The sequence below is a fragment of the Syngnathus acus genome, chromosome 10, assembly GCF_901709675.1.
Source record: "Syngnathus acus chromosome 10, fSynAcu1.2, whole genome shotgun sequence".
NCBI classification, from domain to species: Eukaryota; Metazoa; Chordata; class Actinopteri; order Syngnathiformes; family Syngnathidae; genus Syngnathus; species Syngnathus acus.
The window spans coordinates 9,707,957-9,727,406 of NC_051095.1; the positions used below are offsets into that span (position 1 = coordinate 9,707,957).

At 41.4% G+C, this 19,450-nt stretch overlaps 1 protein-coding gene across 3 annotated transcripts; it reads right to left on the minus strand.

Moving 5' to 3' along the window:
• Nucleotides 1–6,071: 6,071 nt before the first annotated feature.
• Nucleotides 6,072–17,897, minus strand: gabra4 (gamma-aminobutyric acid type A receptor subunit alpha4). 3 transcript variants are annotated; one of them, XM_037262120.1, is made up of 10 exons: nucleotides 17,614–17,895; nucleotides 17,369–17,506; nucleotides 17,155–17,273; nucleotides 16,392–16,459; nucleotides 15,243–15,463; nucleotides 14,289–14,371; nucleotides 12,240–12,383; nucleotides 11,826–11,978; nucleotides 8,893–9,146; nucleotides 6,072–7,127 (listed from the first exon to the last, which is right to left on the minus strand). In XM_037262120.1, the coding sequence occupies exons 2-10, from the start codon at nucleotides 17,452–17,454 to the stop codon at nucleotides 6,582–6,584; spliced, it is 1,674 nt and encodes a 557-aa protein (XP_037118015.1). In that variant the 5' UTR covers nucleotides 17,455–17,506; nucleotides 17,614–17,895; the 3' UTR covers nucleotides 6,072–6,581. The 3 variants fall into 3 exon arrangements, with proteins under 3 accessions (XP_037118015.1, XP_037118016.1, XP_037118014.1); XM_037262121.1 differs by having other exon boundaries at nucleotides 6,072–7,124; nucleotides 17,369–17,897; XM_037262119.1 differs by having other exon boundaries at nucleotides 17,369–17,895.
• Between the last annotated feature and the right edge of the window lie 1,553 nt (nucleotides 17,898–19,450).

Sequence of the window (19,450 nt, forward strand, 5' to 3'; positions counted from 1 at the left end):
GGGGCCGTCAAAATGTTACTGACAATATATAAGGAGATGAGAAGTATATATGTTAAATAAGTTACCAAACTTGAGGCAAGTGTCATTAAGAGCGATGAGGCCGCAAGTATGTTTGTCAGACAATGAAGCCACAGTGCGCGGGCGCACTGTTAAGCAGAGGAGCCTGAGGCAAAAAGCTCTTTCTGCTCCTATGCAAAACATGCATCTAAATTTAAAAGATCTGTAAACTCCCCCATATAATAGCAAAATATGTCACGGTCAGTCAATTAGAACTCCTGTACAAACAAGAAGCATGACGAAGGCTGTTAAGTTTCCCCAAAGTATAAACGATGCTGATGTATGCGAATGATACAGGTGTCAACCTTATTGAAAGATAAGGCCACTAATATGAAAAAATAAATAAAAATAGTAAAACCAAAACATCAAATAGATGAAGATGTTTGCGCAGCGCTGTTTGTTGATGTTGTTTGTCTATTGTGTCTTTATTGTGGGCCCTTGTCTTGTCCTTGTGTTTTCTGTGTGTTTATGTGTGTCTATGTGTTAAAATTATGAAATTGGCTAAAATAGTGTGCAAGGAAATTTACTAGACTGCGGTCTATTCGATTTGCACCACGACACAAAAAGGCAAAATTATTTTGAAACAAGAAAATGCAATTTCTGGAGAAACTGCTGTGAAGGCGTAAAAGATTAATAAATACTTAGAGGATGCAACAGAATGATGTTGGAGCAGAATTGAATCAGTTGGAAAAATGTAGAAATTAGAGGTGAAAAAATGAATTTTGTGAAATTTTGCAGAAAATTTAATCAATCTTTTATTGGCCAAGTTTGAGCATGCCATACAAAGGATTAATAAGTTAACGTGAAAACATAATTTTTTAATTTAGCGATTTCGGGAATGTTGAAAACTTTCCCCGGTGTGATTTGAATGGGCTGAATGATGTGAATTTCAAACTGGGACAATGTAAATGTGAATTTTTGGAATATGTCAAAATTGGAATGAGTGGGTTGTTTTATCAAGAACCTTGAGATGGGGCAAATTCAAACGAGGAATGTGAATTGAAAATAATGTATGACTGTGTGAACAGCTTGAAGAGAGCTTGAGGAGAGTGAGACCAGTGTATAATGGAGGCTGTGTGTGTGTGTGTGTGTGTGTGTGTGTGTGTGTGTGTGTGTGTGTGTGTGTGTGTGTGTGTGTGTGTGTGTGTGTGTGTGTGTGCGTGTGTGTGTGTGAAAGAGAAAGAGATGCAAATGAGCAGGAATGAATAACTGACAAGATACAGGTTGAATGGTTGACGTTGTTGGAGAATGCTATGGGAAAATTAGCAGAGCAACTTTGAAGAAAGAGTGATCTTGAGCAAATCTAATGCTAAGAAAAGAAAATAGGGCTTATTTCACTGATTATCATGAATTGAATGGCTGGTTTTACGCTTTCATCTAAAAGTCAAGTTTTGGTCTACATTGATGATAATTGCTTTTGAAACAAAGGAAGCGTGGGGATGAGATTCCTTTCTCCTCATGCAGCATTTAGGCCAGAGAGGAAATTAAGTCAAGTAACAGAAGTTACGATGGGTAAAACCAGAAGTAAACTATCTTGGTTTACTCTCAGCGAAAGGGAGAGCAGTGCAATGAGGCAGGAAACAGGCTATATTAGACACACCACGACCTGTCACAAAGAACAACTTGTGTTTTTTTTTCTGTGATTGCTGCAGAGCTTGGGCTCCACGTTATGCTGACATTGCTAAGCCACTGACAGGAGTGGCTCATGGACAGCCGTTAGCAGTCGAAGATACATTCGCGTGGACACCAAAAGTAGAAGCATTGACAAAATTGAGAGTGGCATTAGTTCAAACAACAAAGGGTGCGATAATGGATAAGGTGTTATTGACCACGTCAGTAACAAAACTGTTTTGCCAAAATGACTTCTTAAGGCAACCCCAATTGTGTCACTTATGTGACAACAGGGGGGGATGAGTTATTAGTTACCTTCGGTTTAGATTCTTTAGTGAAATTTTTTTTTTTTAAAAAAAAAGCATGTCCTGTTTGTGTGAAACATGATCCACACGGGAACCTAAAAGAACCTCTATATGAAACTCACCCCCACTTCAGAAGGGTTAACACCTGTTGAGAACAAAGTGGAAAATGTGTTCGTTATATGTGCTGCTGCAATGGCAGTAGAATCGTCAGCAGAGGTTAACTTGTTCCATCCCACAGACCTGTTGGTACCACATGCTGTTGATGTGTTGTTACTTCAAAGTAAAATGAACATGCTGTCTCCAGCCAGACATTTGTCTTATACAGCTCTGTTATTGTCACAAATCATTGCACTGACCAGAGCGTGTACTCTAGCAGATGGACAAGACCTAATTGTATACACAGACAGCCAGTATGCATTTTCAACAGTTTTTTACTTTGCAAAACAATGGGAAAGGCGTGGAATGATAACTTCGACAGGAAAGCAAATAACACATGCACAACTTCTAATCCAGCTCCTCCAGGCAGTAATGTTGCCCACAAAGCTTGCAATTTGCAAATGTGAGGCACACACACGGAGGAAAGATTTTGTATCAATAGGCAATGCCTTAGCAGATAAAACAGCAAAGGAAGCTGCTATAGGCAAATACAGAACCTCAGACCTATTTCTGAGATTGCCGTCAGAAAAGGAAGAACTAATAAATATACAGATCTTGCATGATATGCAACATTTAGCCCCTAAACAAGAACAGAAAATGTGGATTGCTAAAGGTGCACATCTGACAGACAAAGACATATACGTTGTAAATAATAAGCTTGTTCTCCCTAAATCCCTTTTTAGAGCAGCTGCAATTTCGACACAAGGAAGTACTCATGTGTCGACAGGGGGGATGCAGGAGCTAATATCACAACACTTTACAACGTATGGTTTCAATTTGTACTCAAAACTTTTTTGTAGAACGTGTGAAGTCTGTATAAAAAATAATCCACAAGGGAATGTAAGACCAAAAAGAGGAAAATCCCCAGAACCAACATATCCGTTCCAAATGTCGCATATGGACTTCATAGAACTAAACAGGTGTGGACTGTACAAATACTGATTAGTCCTAATCGATGCCTTTTCAAGGTGGACAGAAATAATCCCAGCAAAGAATGCAGATGCTATGAATAGCAAAGGCTATCTGCAAGACCATCATTCCCAGTTATGGCATCCCAGAGACCATTTACAGTGACAACGGACCACATTTTGTCAATTCGGTCATTAACCAAATGCATGGCAGAAACAGGAAGACCATGGCCCGAATGTCTAGATTTTGTAAAACTCTATATGAGGATTATGCCCTGTGGCAAGGGTTTAACCCCTTATGAGATCATTCATGGCAGAGCATACAGGCTCCCTCTGATCTCACATGATCAAGACAAAGACACAGAAGAGCTAACTCTAGCTGACTACATGATCAAAACCATGCAAACGAAAAATGTGTCAAATGCAAGTTTACTGCCCTCCACTCCTTTATCTCCACAGGATGGCTCAGCAAAACCAGGTGACTGGGTCTTCATCAAAGTAATCAAACGAAAGACGTGGTCTTCACCCCGGTGGGAGGGACCATTCCAAGTCCTACTCGCCACACCCACAGCTGTGCAGAAAGACCCAGCTGGATACATCTCAGCCACTGTAAGCTGCAGAGAGTGCTTGGCTCCTAGGCCCCGGTCAGGGCGAAGTATCCGGCTGCAAAGGGGGTGCCAATTATAGTTTGGCATCAGTCTCAAACCGGTGAAGAACTAAGAACCCTGACCATTTAGCTCCCTAGGGGTTCAGGTGGCTCTGTGGAACTGAACGGAAAATGGCACTCAGAGGAGTGCTTGTCTGTGCTGTGGCTGTAGCATGCTTGCCAATGACATGGAGTGTCCAGGGTCCCCAAGGGGAAAGTGGAACTTCCGCTCGAATCAAGAGAATGACGACCGAACTGTTGACAAAGTATATAAAGATAAACCCAGATATACCACATGCAGACAACATGTGGTACCAGTATGTGTCAATGTTGGCCAAAACATACAATCAAACTGAATGTTATGTATGTTCCATAATGCCACGATCAAGTCAACAGCCCGTCCTACATGCCCGACCCATGCCAGAGTAAAATGGATGGTGTTTCGCAATACTAAGGGCTTTTGGGTTTAATCCCCTCAAAGGACTCAGACGGTCGGAAAGTAATGAGGCACAACTAGCCGCCCATCCCTGTTACAACATCTCAAGGCCATTCACAATAGTGTCAAGAAGTTCTGTCGTCACACCCGCACCAGTGACTCTCGAAGTGAGTGAAACCATCTCACATCCCCTGTGCTTCCGACGAAGACGTGTTGATGGAATAAAGGTGGGAGATACAAAACGCTGCATCACCACCGCACTTCTAGAACCTTCCAGCGAGACCTTGATGAATACCACAGTAGCAATCCGACAAATCCTAGCAGGAGGCGAAAATCCCCACTCTATCATCGAAGGGGGATGGTGGCTTTGTGGTCGCCGAGGCTACGCAGTCCTTCCAGGACAATGGGATGGCACATGTGCCCCCGTATATGTGTCAGATCACACTGTGTTCCTCAGTCTGACACATTTTCAGGAACATCATCAGCGAAAGAGACGTGCAGCTGTTGCCCCCACCTTCCGTCCCTACGACAGTGTCTGGGGCTCAGACGTACCAGATGAATACAAGCTTTGGAGCACAGGACAAAAGGTGGCACTCACACTCTTCCCACAGGCGGGTGTGGCTAAGACTATTCTTCGAATAGAAACTATGGACTACAGGTTGAAGACCTTTGCCAATTTTACTCTAGAGCCCCTTACAGGTTACCAGACGGAACTGCAAGCTCTGAGACTAATGGCACTACAGTCCCGAATGGTTTTGGACCTCCTGACTGCCGAAAAAGGAGGTGTGTGTGAAATAGTTGGTACCTCCTGTTGTACCTACATCCCAGGAGAAAATGACACCCACATCGAGTATGCTCTACAAGGACTTCGGAACCTCCGTAGGGCTATGTCCCAGGATGAAACTCCGGCCAAGGATGTCCATCCCTTTTGGTGGCTGTTTTACGGCAATTGGAGGCAACTTCTCTTGAAAGTCGCAGTTCTTTTAGTTGCCATACTGTTATTTCTCTGTATTTTTACATCATGCATCATACCTTGTATTCGTCACATGATGACTAAAATGTTGACATCAGCATTTGCTGTCCAGAATATCATGTTGGTCCATCGTGAACAAGATGAGTGGGACCACCTTGCGTAAATCGCCTGCCTGTTTGTTTTTTCTTTTTGATGATCCAAAACAAAATACATTCCATTATGACGAACATGGCCAAAGCCGAATGGAGAGCTGTAGTTCTGATGAACTCTGGAATGTAAACGTTCATACTTTTTGTTGTTGCCATACTAAATTGTGTAGGCATATACTCATTTATACACATATGTAGTTATTAGCTGATGTTTTGGTTTCCTATGAATTCCAATGTTAAACAGGGGGGAATGTTGGGAAAAATATACTTTTTATCATTGGATTCTATGTATCTACTTATGTGTGCAAGATTTTCTACAGGATGTGACATTTTGACCTCGTGATAATGACTTGGGAGCATCTGGCTGGCTAAGGAACTCATGTCTGGAGTCATGAGTCGCACTATACAATAAGCCCCATAGTGAACAGATCATGAGGTTGTCATGGGATGGCTGAAGCAGACAAACGTCTTATTTAAGTAGAAGTCATGAGAACGCCACAGAAGTATCCATCCCATGACCACTAAGACTACGTTTTTGTTAAGCTAAAGTCATGAGACGACCATCTGCTTCTGTCCGTAATAGTATCGCTGTCGTCATGAGATGTAATTGTGGAATGTCCTTCCTGTCTAAAGAAGCTATGCATTTATGTACACTTGCCCCATTGTTTGTTCCTCAATAAAAGGCACGACCAAACTGAGGGAAGGCGCGGATCTCAGCCACACTCGCTGTGTGTCTGGGTCGCCCTTCTGCAGAAGTCGCTGGCCATCGAAGACATATCCCGCCTCTGTGAGATTCTGTTCAGATAAATGTTGTGGACCCAACAAACACCCCGTGCCCCTTTGAAAATGTAGCAACTTCGGGTCTAATCGGCATTCGCGCGAATTTACGCTGGTCACGGAACCAGAAACCCTGAACTCTTTTTTTCCATTATAAAGACTTGCTTTCATAAGGTCTTAATATTCAATTGTCAGTACACTGTGATTAATCAAATCAGTTCGTACAAATAAACCTATTTACAGTTTTAGAATGGTGGTGCACACATCCACACAGATGCAGGATAGAAAAATATCATGCGTTATCTTGACTGCAGTGAAGACTTTTAAATACACATTGAGCAAGATGAAAAGAGGAGAAAAGCATCATCCAGTGGGCTAGTTTTCATCCTTACAGCGAATGAAATATTTCATAATTTGGTTGATTTGTTCCCATGCTCGCTGTTAATAAAAACATGTGTTCTCTCGGGATATGAAGGTACGTCTGTTCTGGTTTTGGCAGCTTTTATTCCTTATTCGCTTCCCATCTGTGAACCAAAATGGTGCTTCATGCTTGTTGCCAGAGTCTAGCCTCCTTTGGCCACCATGGTGTCCTTGGATAAGTAAACCACCCAGTAAACCATGTTAAATGCTCCAAAGGACACTGGAAAGAGGATCCGTGCATACTTGTCAATTTTGCTGGTTCCGCCCATCCCGGCAGCGCTGGGCTGGGAGCACGGAGTTTGTTTGAGCTCCGCTTTGTTTCCCATCATCTGGAGGCGCTCCAGTTTGGGCCCCAGCAGATGCTGCAAGGAAGCGGCGGCGGCGTTTTGCGCCTTGCACGGCGTCCCTACCGTCACGTCTGGCGTGGATGACGCAGCCAGGGCCGTGTTTTTCACAAGCTGTTTGACTTCCGACGACGAAGCCTCGCTGAGCACGCTCTCGGATTTGGGGCTGGAGCGGGAGAGGGTGGGCGAGCTGCTGTTGACGCCGCTGTTTAAAGGTCTCGGCGGTCGGGCTCGCCCCACTCCTGAAATGTTGCTCGTGGACTGGGCTCGCTGGTGATTGCGCAAGTCTTGGTGGCAAATGTAATTCATGCGCTTCCTCAGGTTACCGTTGGTGTCTGGGTTCTGCTGTGGAAGCAAGTAAGATGTCAGTTGCACTGGAAGGGAATGCACAAACAGGGTTTTGCACAACTTGGAACAAGGAGATGAACCTGTGTGTTTCTTTTAGTAATCTTAGCAATAACCTGCATTTTTTCTTCCTCTCTTTTTAAATATTTGGAGTGAGATATTTGAAGAAAAAAACCAACGGTTTAATTCTAACTAATAATGCAACGCACACGGACAAGTTGTGCAAAAGAAACACCCACAGTGGTCACAGAAATAACTTGAATATGACAAAAGTATGAATAATTTTTGAAAAAAATATTTTGAAAATTGCAACTTTTGAATTGCGATTCAATAGAATTATTTATAAACAGCAAACCTGGAGAAAAATTCTTGTACTCTGAGAAAAGAATGAAAATAATTTGGACGATCATTGGGATATGTCATCTGATTAGTCAGTCAGCTTATTCAAAGGGTGACAACTAGCCATGTCAAAAGTAAAGGCTATAAGATCATCTCTGTGAGCACAATTATTCAGAAATGTGCATGTTTGATTTTTTTCCTTGCATTCATCCTCCTACATTGCAAAAGTGTGTTGGCGGAGTGTAAACCTTGTCATATTGATCTGATTACAGAGGCCCTCACACAGATGGCCTTCATGGCGAAGCGGACGGCAATGCAGATGTCACGTATCAAGGATTTCACTCATTTCACACAAGCTTAAGACAGAAAGTAGGTAGCACTGCATCACAGTAGTAATGCAGTAAAGAGTCAAAGAAGCTTATCCTTTGGGAGTTGATGTTTTCCAACAGGCAAGAGTGTGAAGCTGCCTGGCACTAAAGCATTTGCAGAAATAATCCACCCCCACCCAACCTCTGAAAATATTCAATGTCCAATGTGGATAACCGAGTTGTGTGTGTTTGCTTGTCATCACGGCAGGTGTGAAATGCTATCAAAGTGGACCCATCACGCAGTGACCCTTACGTCCAATCTTTTCTAGGGTCAACAGGATCGGCTTTTGCGTAAAACAGCATTTCCACCCGCCAGCAGCGGGGTCTCTAGGAGACCTATACCGATGAAACTAGGCTGTGTTGCCGTGGCAACCTACTTAATCCACCGAAGTGCGGGTGTCACCCGACTGCATTCAGGCGTGATTACACCATAGTGGGATTTGGACTGGAGGAGGCAACTTAAAGATGTCAGTGGGGAAAAAAAAGTCATCATTTAATAATATGGAATTCAAAAATGTACTCAAATGAAAACAATAATAAAAAATAAATAAGGGAAATTTTACACCTATCACTTGATATTGTACTGTTACTTTTGGTCTATGTCTGAAAAAGGAAGTATGGTTATATATCATAAAGTGTTTTTTAGCACTATCGTTATAATAGTACACACATGTGAACACAAAGAGTTCTATTTTTGTAACGGACAAAAATCCTGTGAGGCACAGAGGCAGGTAAGACCTGACGTTGACGAGTGAAGACCGGTGGATCTGCGTGTGGTAGGGCTGCGCCGCTGTGGGAGGCATAATCATAGAATGAGTTTGTTTGCCTATTTCTAAAAGTAATTTGAAGCCATTCATCCATCCACTCATCCCGTCCATCCATTTTCACACCGGGTTAAGATTCATTTGTTGGAGCAAAAATCTCATCCTTCTCTTTTTCTGTCATGGCCACTTCAGGTCAGTTAAATGTCCGCTAAGCACATTTTGTGAGAGGTGCTGAGTGCTCAAACTGCACTCAGATTATCAGCCATGCTTATATTTGAAGGACATGACATTTACCTGCAGCACCTCCTCCGTGTCCTTGACCTTGACTGGCGTGGTTTGAGGTACAGGCGGGCATTTGGCCGGCTTCTTTATAGCCCGCTCGAGCTGCGCGTTGAAGTAGTTGACAGCAGCAAACTCGATGAGGGCAGAGAAAACGAAGGCGAAGCAGACCGCAATAAACCAATCCATGGCCGTGGCGTACGACACCTTGGGGAGGGAGTGGCGAGCGCTGATGCTGAGAGTCGTCATGGTCAGCACCGTGGTGATGCCTTCAGGGGTTCAAAAAGAGAGTTTGTAAGTAAGTAAATGACAACAAAAAAAGTGATGTCGGATGTTGAATTCACTTCGCTTTGGGATTAAAGGAAGTGAACTCAGCGAGCTTCGCTGACACATTAAAGCAAGCACAACAGTAATGTATGTCGAAAATAGAAACTGCATCAAAGGTGCTTGGACACATTTATGAGCAGTGTTTCAAGCTCAAGAACGTGTTTTGACAAATGAGTAATACAAACTATTTTCTATGCCACGTATCCCCATGAGGATCAATTGTAATCTGATTTAGGGTGAGAGAGAAGAATAACAAGACAAGCCATTAAAAAAATATGATCTTTGTGTTATGGTAATGAAATACAAGGGAACATTAAATTGCGCAATCGTGTGCTAGTATCACTCACTAAAAATATATTATTAATGTATTAATTATTCACATGCTCAGTTTAAATAACCCAGCAATGGCTTGGTCCCTTTTGGAGTCGGACCTAGTACGGCAGTAACCCAGTTTGGTTCATTTGGCAATCCTGGTTAAAATTCCGAACGAGCACGTCACAAGGCCAGCAACATTTCCAACAGTGACATAAATGTCACCATGCAAAAACATTATTTCTATCCGCATTCCTGTATACAATCACAAATGTTTTGACTGTGGTAGTGTCAATGAAATGCAAAGTATGATAGTTTGTTTGTGTCTACAGATGGCAAATATGTTTTCTTCTTCATGATTTGATCAAACAGCACGAAGCTGAATATATATTCCACAGTAAACTCGCAACTCTGTCTGTGCAGTGTGAAAAAAAAAGTGATTTTTTTGTTTTTGTTCTGTTGTGTTTTTTAATGAATTAATTCAATGTATTTTTAATGTCATTGTTTTTGGTCATTTCAAGCAGGTGGGTCAAGACCCAAAAGTGGGTGGATCGTTATGGGAAAAAAATATAAGGGGATTTATGTATTACCAACATGACAATTAAATATTTTACAAGCATGTTTTTTACACCATTATTTTATTTACTGTAAATACTGCTGTAACGTGTATGTTTCAAATTTATCAAAAAGACTTCAACAATACATTTACTTTCTTAAGTGTGTCGCGACTTAATGACAGTAAGAAAATATAATTCCCAGAGCGACTAATTTAGATTATTTATTGCCCAAATTTGCTCTATCCACTCTGTGATGTATGTAATGTAAGAAAGCCATAGGCACAGATGAATTCAATTGAAAAGGTGTACATGACAGCGCTAAAGGACACAATGTAATGATTCTGATGGAATGTCACATTGTCGCTGTCACGCTGCCATGAAAAAATTAGACGAGATGAATGCATATACCAGAGTGTATACAAGGTCATGCGCGGCTCCTACAAAAATAGAAAGATGCTCTATATGCTAACAGTGCACCACTCGTCCTCTGTGTCTTTAACCAATAACCATAATTTAATTTAGAGGAAAATCTCCTTTAGATTGACAGACCAGAACCGTTAGCGTGCCACAGAGTCCTTCCTCAACATAAATGCATCCGCTCGCAACCGGAGGTGACCGCTATACGATTGCATGTCAATCATAGGCAACCAAATGAGAATGCTAGGTGGTTTGTAGCTTCTGGGCGCAAGCTGAGGATAATGACGTATCAGCAAAATTATTTGGTAGCCTTCCATGAAAAAATATTTCATATTTGACACGTCGCAAAGCTTCTGGGAGAATTTCCTTCGTTTTATTATTTTTACATTTCACTAGTAGGATATCTCAGGGGGTCCCTGAGAGAAGCATTTTTTTTTTTTTTTTACAAATGCAAACAATTCCTCATAACATGCTAATATTCATTGCACGCTCACTTCGAGAGACGGGTGGAAAAGTGGAATGAAAAATTAAAGCATTTGTAAAATACCCAAAAGTAGATTATTTGGCCTAGCACCTGAGGGGGTTTAAGGATATTTAAGGGGGGTGGGGGGTGCCCCTTTAGCCCCACCCCCTTAGCTGTCTCACCCCCCAGTGTCTCTACCTCTGGCCATCATCACCACAAAAACACCCACACTTCCGAGCAGCCAATTTAAAGTCAACAAAAATGCAGATCATGACATGTGGCATGGCAAGTTTAATTATTGCAGCATTGTTATTGAAAAAATTATTGCAAAATTGACCTTTTGATGCACTGAAAATGTCTTCAATCTTTAACTTCAGCTCATTAAAAAAATGGGAGCGAAAACAAAAGTGCTGTATTTATGTCGGCTGGGAAGTTCTTGCTCCCCTGTAACTTTAAATCTGTATCCTCACTAATTTATTTGTATCCTCTTCTTCAAATCCAAATAGTCTTTAGTCAAATTATTCTTAAATATACATACGCCCAAGATCAAGAGCAAACACATTTAAATATAAATTACAATTCAAAGGAACATGTTTTTCTCTATTTGTGTTTCTTGAACTGTTTAAAGCATGAAAGAAAAGTCGAAATCACTTGTTTTTTTAGGCACCCATCTTCTCATTGTAGTTGGCTCCACTGTACTTAAAAGGTGCAGCAAAAGGACTTTTGTTCATGTCTAATCTTAGCTTTCAAAGAAAAATGTGTATCAGTACAGCAGCTCTTGATACCCGCCGTAATTACACACAGAGAGGAGGCACTCCAAGCAAATTAACAGCCAGCCAAAAGGTTGAACACAATGAGTGAGGTCCACGTACCGAAAACTGTGCGCGCCGGGACCGACTCTTTATTTATCCAGAAGGACACTTGGGAGAGGATGACTGTCATTATGCAAGGGATATACGTCTGAATCATGAAGTAGCCCATTTTCCGTTTCAAGTGGAAGAAGACCGTCATCACCACATATTCACCTGTGGGATCAACACAGACGAATTAGCGTGATGAACAAAACAGTCTGACAGATTTCACTCATGAAAGCTTTGGGCAGCTCATGTTTTATTTTGTCCTCCTAAAATTCCAGCAAAATTCAAAAAACATTAAGGTCAACCTTGATGCTGATGAAATGTTGGTTTAATTTTGCATGTGGCGTTGACGTAAAAAGGGATGAATATCCCTTGAGCCAAAGAGAGCACGACAAATGTCCGACAAGGTGGAAATGGAGAGAATCTCACCTGTGATGGATTTAATGGTTTCACTGGAGACCGTCTGGCCGATGAGATCGTACTGAACCAAGCTTGACGACTCGGGAGGGACCTCCACGGAGTGCTCGGGCCCTTTGGTCCAAGTATAGATTATCTCTGTTTTGGGATAGGCATCTGTGCACAGAAAAAAAAAAAAAAGACATGACTGAGTGAAGAGTGACTCATGCTCAGGCTGAGAAAAATGACAGCACTTAAGTACTGACTTGCCTTGCTTGGGTTGAAACACATTTGAAACTTGAAGGTTAATACTTAAGGCTTACTTTTGGACTGACTCATCTCAAATTCTGCTGGGTCGTGTATTTCGAAGGCTACTTCAAAGGTTAGTTCACAGTTAGAATTTTTGTGGTAAATATCAATCGACATAAAAAATGAAATATTGGATGAGGTGAGAATTGAAGTAATCCGTCTCGCCTCATATTTTAGCTTGGATTCAAATGATTCATTTAATACTTCACGACACCTAATTTCTTAATGTGAAGAAAAACAAAGATTTCAAATAGTCCTAAATTGAATTGGCTTCATTAATCATTCCAAATGATCACTCTGACCTGAAAGTTTTCACTTGATGTAAATCCTTTTTGAATGCTGTAACGTTTTTTTACGTAATCTCAAATAGAGATTTAAAATTGTCAGAATTTTAACATAAATTCAAAATTTAAGTTCTTTCAATGAAAACACTTTTATTTATACTTTATATACACTTATACTTTATATTTTTCACTATTGGAATAAAAGACAACATGCACATTTAAGTGGCTATAGAATCAGTGATTTTTTTCATGATTAAAATCAATCTCTGAAAAATATATTTCATAACATTTTATTTACCTTAATTTGTTTCATTTTCCATTTAATTTTAACATAAAATGGTGTGATTACGTAAATTGTTTTTTTGAGTTTGGTTAATTTATTCCAGTATTTTAAAAACACAAATTTGGAAGACAGCTAACAGATTTTATTTATTTATTTATTCATTCTGTAGTTTTGTTTGTTTATTTAATGTCTTATTATCAAGAATTTTTTTTTCTGTTCCTTAGTCTGTTCTTTACTTTGACCTAAATAGAGGCATAGGATCAGTGCCACCAGCTTTTACCAGTCTTTTTTTTACACAAGTATCTGTACTTGAATACTTTTTACAACTCTGCTGACAACTGTGCAAAAAAATTCCATTAGTCCTGTTGTGTGGCTGACTTATTCCATATCAAGATGGCATTTTATGTCTCAATGTTTCCTCAGAGTGCTTTGGCCACTCAATAAAATGCACAACAAAATGACAGCTGTCTTTGCCTTCCACTCCCTATGGGACTCCGCACCAGCAGGATACTAACTGTGCTGCCAAAATGAAATGACTCTGGTGTGTCATGGAGTGCGCACACGAGTCCAGATGGAGAAGCAAAAAAAGAGAGCGCGAGGGAATGAAGGCAGAGGAGAAAGAGGGGGAAATGAGCACACACACGCACACATGCCAGATATGGAAAATATATGCATAGGTCTTTGCTATCCTGGGGCACAGGAAGGAATTCTGACCTTTCCTTTGCTTCAGGCCAAATCACATCCAGGGTCGTTTCCTCATGACTGGAGGTGAGCATCAGGAGAAGGAGGAGGGGAACGGGAGGTGACAATAACCGAAAACTGGGAATTTGTCCTCTACAATGTCATCATCATGCTGTGTAATTGACGGAGATTGGCCATGAACAAAGGCAAATGTGATTTCCATTCCTTGTTTCTCTTTTGCAGATAAAATCTCTATCTGGCTGCTTCTGACTGATAAGAATGAACTGCTCTATTTGAGTAGCGACTTTAATTGAGATTTTTGCTGACCGGTAGACCCCCCCCCCCCCAAACAATGGTGCTGAGTTGAGCTTTCATTGTTCACTGCTAAGTGCAACAATGAAATACACGACGTCATTATTCAGTATTAGTCGACTGTCATTTTGCGCTTTGCAGCAAATAATCCATTTCCGTGCCAAAATGGGAACAGTCATGTGATTGAGCAGCACACACTCACACAAAACTTACAGCTTCCAAACTTGAGGGGGCACGCATGTCCGTCCATCGGGAAGTCCACAAGCTTCATGGGACATTCTGCACTGATTGTCAATCTGTTGGCCATAAGACAGAAGAAAGGGAAACAAAGTGAAAGACTGACAGGAAGCATTTTGCTCAAATATTTAAAGAAGTGTTCAAAATTGATTCAATAAACAGTGAACACCTCTACCATAGGAGCAGCACCAACTCAATACAGGGCTCTGTTTTTGTGAGTATTTCACGTAACACTGTGCGGAGGCGGGTTAAAGGTAGGGCTGCTCCACTGTGGGAGTGATCACAGCTGCATTCAATCATGACCATTCAAAACTGCTTCTTTCAATCCCTATAAATGTGGTGGCCTAGTTGCACACTGAGGAGGACATTGATCCATCATATTTTGTTTTTCAAATTTTGTATGCTATTTTATGTTTGATCCGCGACCTTGAGTGCCTTGAAAGGCGCCTTATAAATAAAATTTATTATTATTATTATGACAACCCCACCCCCCAAATTGCTGTTCTCGCCCAGCGGGATGATCATTTTAAAACTTTAATATGATAATTCAGATGGTCTCAGGCCCATTTGCATAGTTAGGAAGGAAATGTGTCATATTAGACCAGCCCTCTACCATGCACCACTCTTAGATGTAGTCTGGGTCTAAATTGACTTTCTGCCACCAAATTGTCACTCCACCAGGTGCGTCTTCAAGACATTCCTTCTGCTGCACCAGCCCGCTCAGATTGCTAGAGACCAGTCTGCCAAAATTGTCAAATATCTGCAGAGAGCCTGGATAAGGAGCTGCTGTCTTTGGCACTATTATCTACAAAAATAGAGCCCTACAAATTTAAAGTTTTAAAGCTCAAAACTATTTGGACATTAGGGATGGCTCTTGCGGGAAATCACAGTTTGACAAGCAATGAATTATGAAAGTTCATCTCCCAGGACCTCATGGTGTAGAGAATGGTCCCGTTCTTCATGATCCGGAACAGTTTGTTGGGCGCCGTCATGTTGTGGGCAACTGACTTCTTGCCGTTCCTGAAGAAAGTGTCTGGCGTCCAAACTTTGGTCACCATCAGGTTATTGAGCCTCAAAATCTCAATCGGACCCTCATACATCAACCTGCGGTCCACCCACGTCTGCCGAAAGAACACGTCCATTGTGTATTCCTAACGTAAGAATGGACAAACAAAGCAAACATCTGATTACATTCTTCATTATTTTGTGGACTGAAATTATTTGTACACTGCTCAAAAAAGGGAACCTCAATCCAAAACGTCTAATCTCCATGAACAAAATATTCTAGTTGAAAGTAATGTATCTGATCCAAGTCACGGCACCAATTGAAAGGTTCTGAGCAAGCTTTTACTGGTTCTTTTATCTTTAACGCTCAGTTGAACTATTTAATAGATGCCAGAAAGATTAAGACTGTGGAGCCATTTTCTGCCAACTGCAGAAAGTCTAATCTGTCCGAAACGATAACCCACGTGACAATATGTGAATCAGTGGTCTTAACTGGTTTCAACTGGTTAAGTGTGCAAGTGTGCAGATAGGTAGGAAGATGCACAGTCAGTCAAAAGCTCACAGTGAAATAAAGACCTAAATCAAGCCACCAATCTACTTGCCTGGATTTACATAGTTAGAGAAAACCCATTTTATTATGTATTGGTACTTGGGCTCACTCTAGTGGTATGAAAAAAAGAAAACACTGGCCAGGTACAGCTCAGTTGTATTTCACTTTTTAATACAATTTTCCTATATTTAGCACAGTAAGTTGTGTATGATGTTACAGTGACTTGCAATACTAATATTTTTATGAAAACATACACCTCCTATGCTACTGTACAGTAATGTTGGTCGTCGTGGTGGGACTTGAAGAATTTGCTATTTTTTAGGTTGTACTTGGTGTAACACACACTTTCTATGATTATATTATGTTTTATTACGTGTCGGTCATATGTTAAAAATTGGTTAACGGGAATTTTTTTATACTTCTACCCGGCTTAAATGAGTGAGAATATCCCAGAAATGCGATTGGCTTAGATGAACCGTTTTTTGAGCAGTAGAATCTGAATTTGTAAGAAACGGAATGCATACCATTTCAACATCTGAGACAGGACCAAAACTTGTCACATAAATGTCTGTCTTGACCTCGGTCACGGGACCTGATGAGACATTAAATCACGCATTCAACTTTAAATGCCCCTTCAAGTCACAATCCATTAGTTTTAGTCACACTTAATATTTGGTGTAAACACCCTCTTCAATTTGTCAGGATGAAGTCAAAAGGCTTTCACTCTGACGCATCTTGCTTAATGGATGTTTAAAAATGCTTGGAAAACATAATCCTGTTTGATATTTTGCCCTGTAGTGAAAAAAATGTGGACTTGACTGAAGCCTTTGCGGCCAAGGATAAGCTCCAATGTGGATGTGCAATAATGCAATACACGCACACTGCTTTCAGACATGCTTGAGAAACAAATCTGCACTTTGAGCACTTGAACTGTACATTAAGCGTTTGTCCCATAATGTGATTATATAAGCACACTGCGTGCGATTTTAAAAGTATATGATATACCGTATGACATTGCGTTGGCCGTGATGTCCCGTTTGTTAGTCGTCTTAACCCACGGAGGGGGGGGGGGGGGGGATGTCGTCACAAAGTTCCAAAAAGATCACTGCGCCATTTATTTGATCGATACGAGTTATGTAAGGCTATTTATGCACACATTACGCTTCATTAAAAGTAAGTTAATAATGAGTTCAGAGGCTATTGCGTAGAATTAAACAGCTCGTTATTTTTTGCCTAAAGGGCGTTTTCTACTTCGTATAAAATCATGACCAAATTTAAAACACGTACCTCCGAATCCAGGTCTCAGTCTGTTATCGTAACCGTCTAGAAGTCGGTCTAAAATCCGCGTAAAATTCCCCGGATAGATCCTTTCATCCTTCTTTGTCTGTCCTGTGGTGTTCTTAACACTAGACAAGAAGGTCGAAGAATTTAGAGGTTAAAAAAAAAAAGACAAAGGGGGGGGGAAAAGAGGAAGTTTCGGTAACCCAAATTTGGGACTCACCAAGTCGTCAAAGAGAAAAAGTATAAGAGAGTCATAAAAACGGGGTGCATCGTCGTCGCCAGCGCCTTTGTATTGGCAGAAAGCATCTTCGCATGCCATACTTCAAGCTTCTTCACATCTCCTCACTTCCAAGTGCCTCTTCAGGGAGGAGAAGGAGGAGAGGTCAGATGGAGCGGCGCACAGACAAGTTCTCCCGGCCGCATGCAGTCTCTCCTCCGCCGCAGACGCGCCAAATACGCACGCACCTTCCAGCCCGGTCACACCTCCCTCCAGCCTGGATTTTAGCTGCTGCTCATTTTCTTTGCACTTGCATCCACAGAAAGAAGCAAATCCGCCTTCCCCTTCACTCCCTTTGCTTCTACGTGCGTCTTACCCTCCCATCCTTACAGCTGTTTTTTTTTTCCTCCAATATGCTTTCGTAAAACAATTCTTTGCATGATCCCGACATTCACATGGTAAAGAAAAGAGGCGGTTCACATAAGGACAGTATGGCCTAGTCCTCTCAGCATTTGGTGTTTCCTGACAGTGTGGCTGTGACCTCCCCTGCTGCTTTGCATATTACACATAAGGCGTCCTCCCCTCGGAGTTTCTTTGCACAACTTTACCCTGGTGTAAAGGGCATCTAGGGAAAGAAGCTACATCTCCTGTTATTTCCTGTAATTTCAAGATGTTTGAGAAATACAGGCATGCAAAAGTGGTAGGGGGGGACGGTTGCGAACCTGGTTAACTGAACAGACAACGGTTTTCAGGAACATTTCAAGATTCAGTGGAAAAAGAAATAAGTGAAATACTTGATTGGACTCCACCATGCTGCATATGCATCCTAAAGAAGATTATCTTGTGACAGTCAGGTGAATCCCGTGCAGGGTAAATCTGTGCAGAGAGGTTTAAAACCTTTGTTGATCGTTTTGATGAGCTGGTCTGCGAAAGGGAAGGCTGCGCTGCTGTGGGAGTGTCAATCATGTCTTCTTTCATTCTCTTTAAATGCGGTTTCCTGAAGTCTGACAGATGATGGAAGCACATCTGCGCTTGGTGACTGACCCTGATTGTTCTTGTGCTTCCCCCTTGCTCATTGTGGATTTTCATAGTTTGGACTGTACTCATCTGTACTGCATTTTTGAGATTCAAATGGGTCAGTCTTGTCGCAATACACACACAGGCAGGGACACAGGTAGGGGAAGTGGGACAAGCCACATGCTGCTTCACAGATTTCACTGCACCTGGGACAAGTACAAGACATTCAGTGTGTGTGCGTGTGTGTGTCAGATGAATACTATAGTGCATGTGTGCGGTTCTGTAGCTAAGGTAAATTCTGCAGAATAAAAAGACTTTTTAGTTCACATGTATAACGACTTACCTCGAAAGAAAATTGCGCAATCACGGTAAGTCGAGGAAGCATCTTGTCGATTTCTTACATGCAAAAAACACACATTTCCCAATTCCCTGCACACCCACCCACTCCAGTCCACCCACAACACACGAGAACAAGGCGGCACTGTGGGGGATGAGTAATACGCATGTGCTTTGTGGGAGCAGGCTTTCATCCAAGTCTGTTTATTTCTTCTTCTTTTTTTTTCCCTTTTATTTATTTTTGTACGTTTGGTTACTGCAACCTTGATTGAAAAATCATTTGGATTAATGTAAAAGAGCAGGCCAAAACAAATAGAATAAAGAAAGTCTATTGTGTTGTGAGCTTGGATGGATGGACAGATGAATGTGTTGATTAGATAGGTATTATGTAGGTAGATAAATTCCTTGAAACTCTCTCTTCCTGCTTTGCAGAAAGAACTGCTATAACCTAGTTTTGGTCTGTGTGTGTATTTGTGTGTGTTTCCCCCCTTTTTTTCTTCCACACAGTTTTACTAGTACTGTTGCTCGGCAGCAATTGCAGTGTAACACATCAGAAGCTCTCGGCACGCGGCAGAAACAAATCAAATGAGACCTGTGACTTGCTTTCATACAATTGAACTGCCGAAGTTGGATACGATTTGTTGCAGGAAAAAAAAAATATATAATATTAAACATTTAACGATATAAGCCCATCTTTAAATGAGGAGGGTTGTTTCTTCTTTCTTTTTTTCT

Bases quoted from the DNA above. Each gene is read 5' to 3' on its own strand.
- gabra4 (XM_037262120.1), bottom strand. From the start codon at position 17,454: ATGCTTTCTGCCAATACAAAGGCGCTGGCGACGACGATGCACCCCGTT. The intron at 14,372-15,242 runs GTCCTGGGAGAT...TATGGCCAACAG, and splicing joins ACCATTCTCTACACCATGAG to ATTGACAATCAGTGCAGAAT. The intron at 7,128-8,892 runs GTAAATGTCATG...TTGCTTCCACAG, and splicing joins ACACGGAGGAGGTGCTGCAG to CAGAACCCAGACACCAACGG.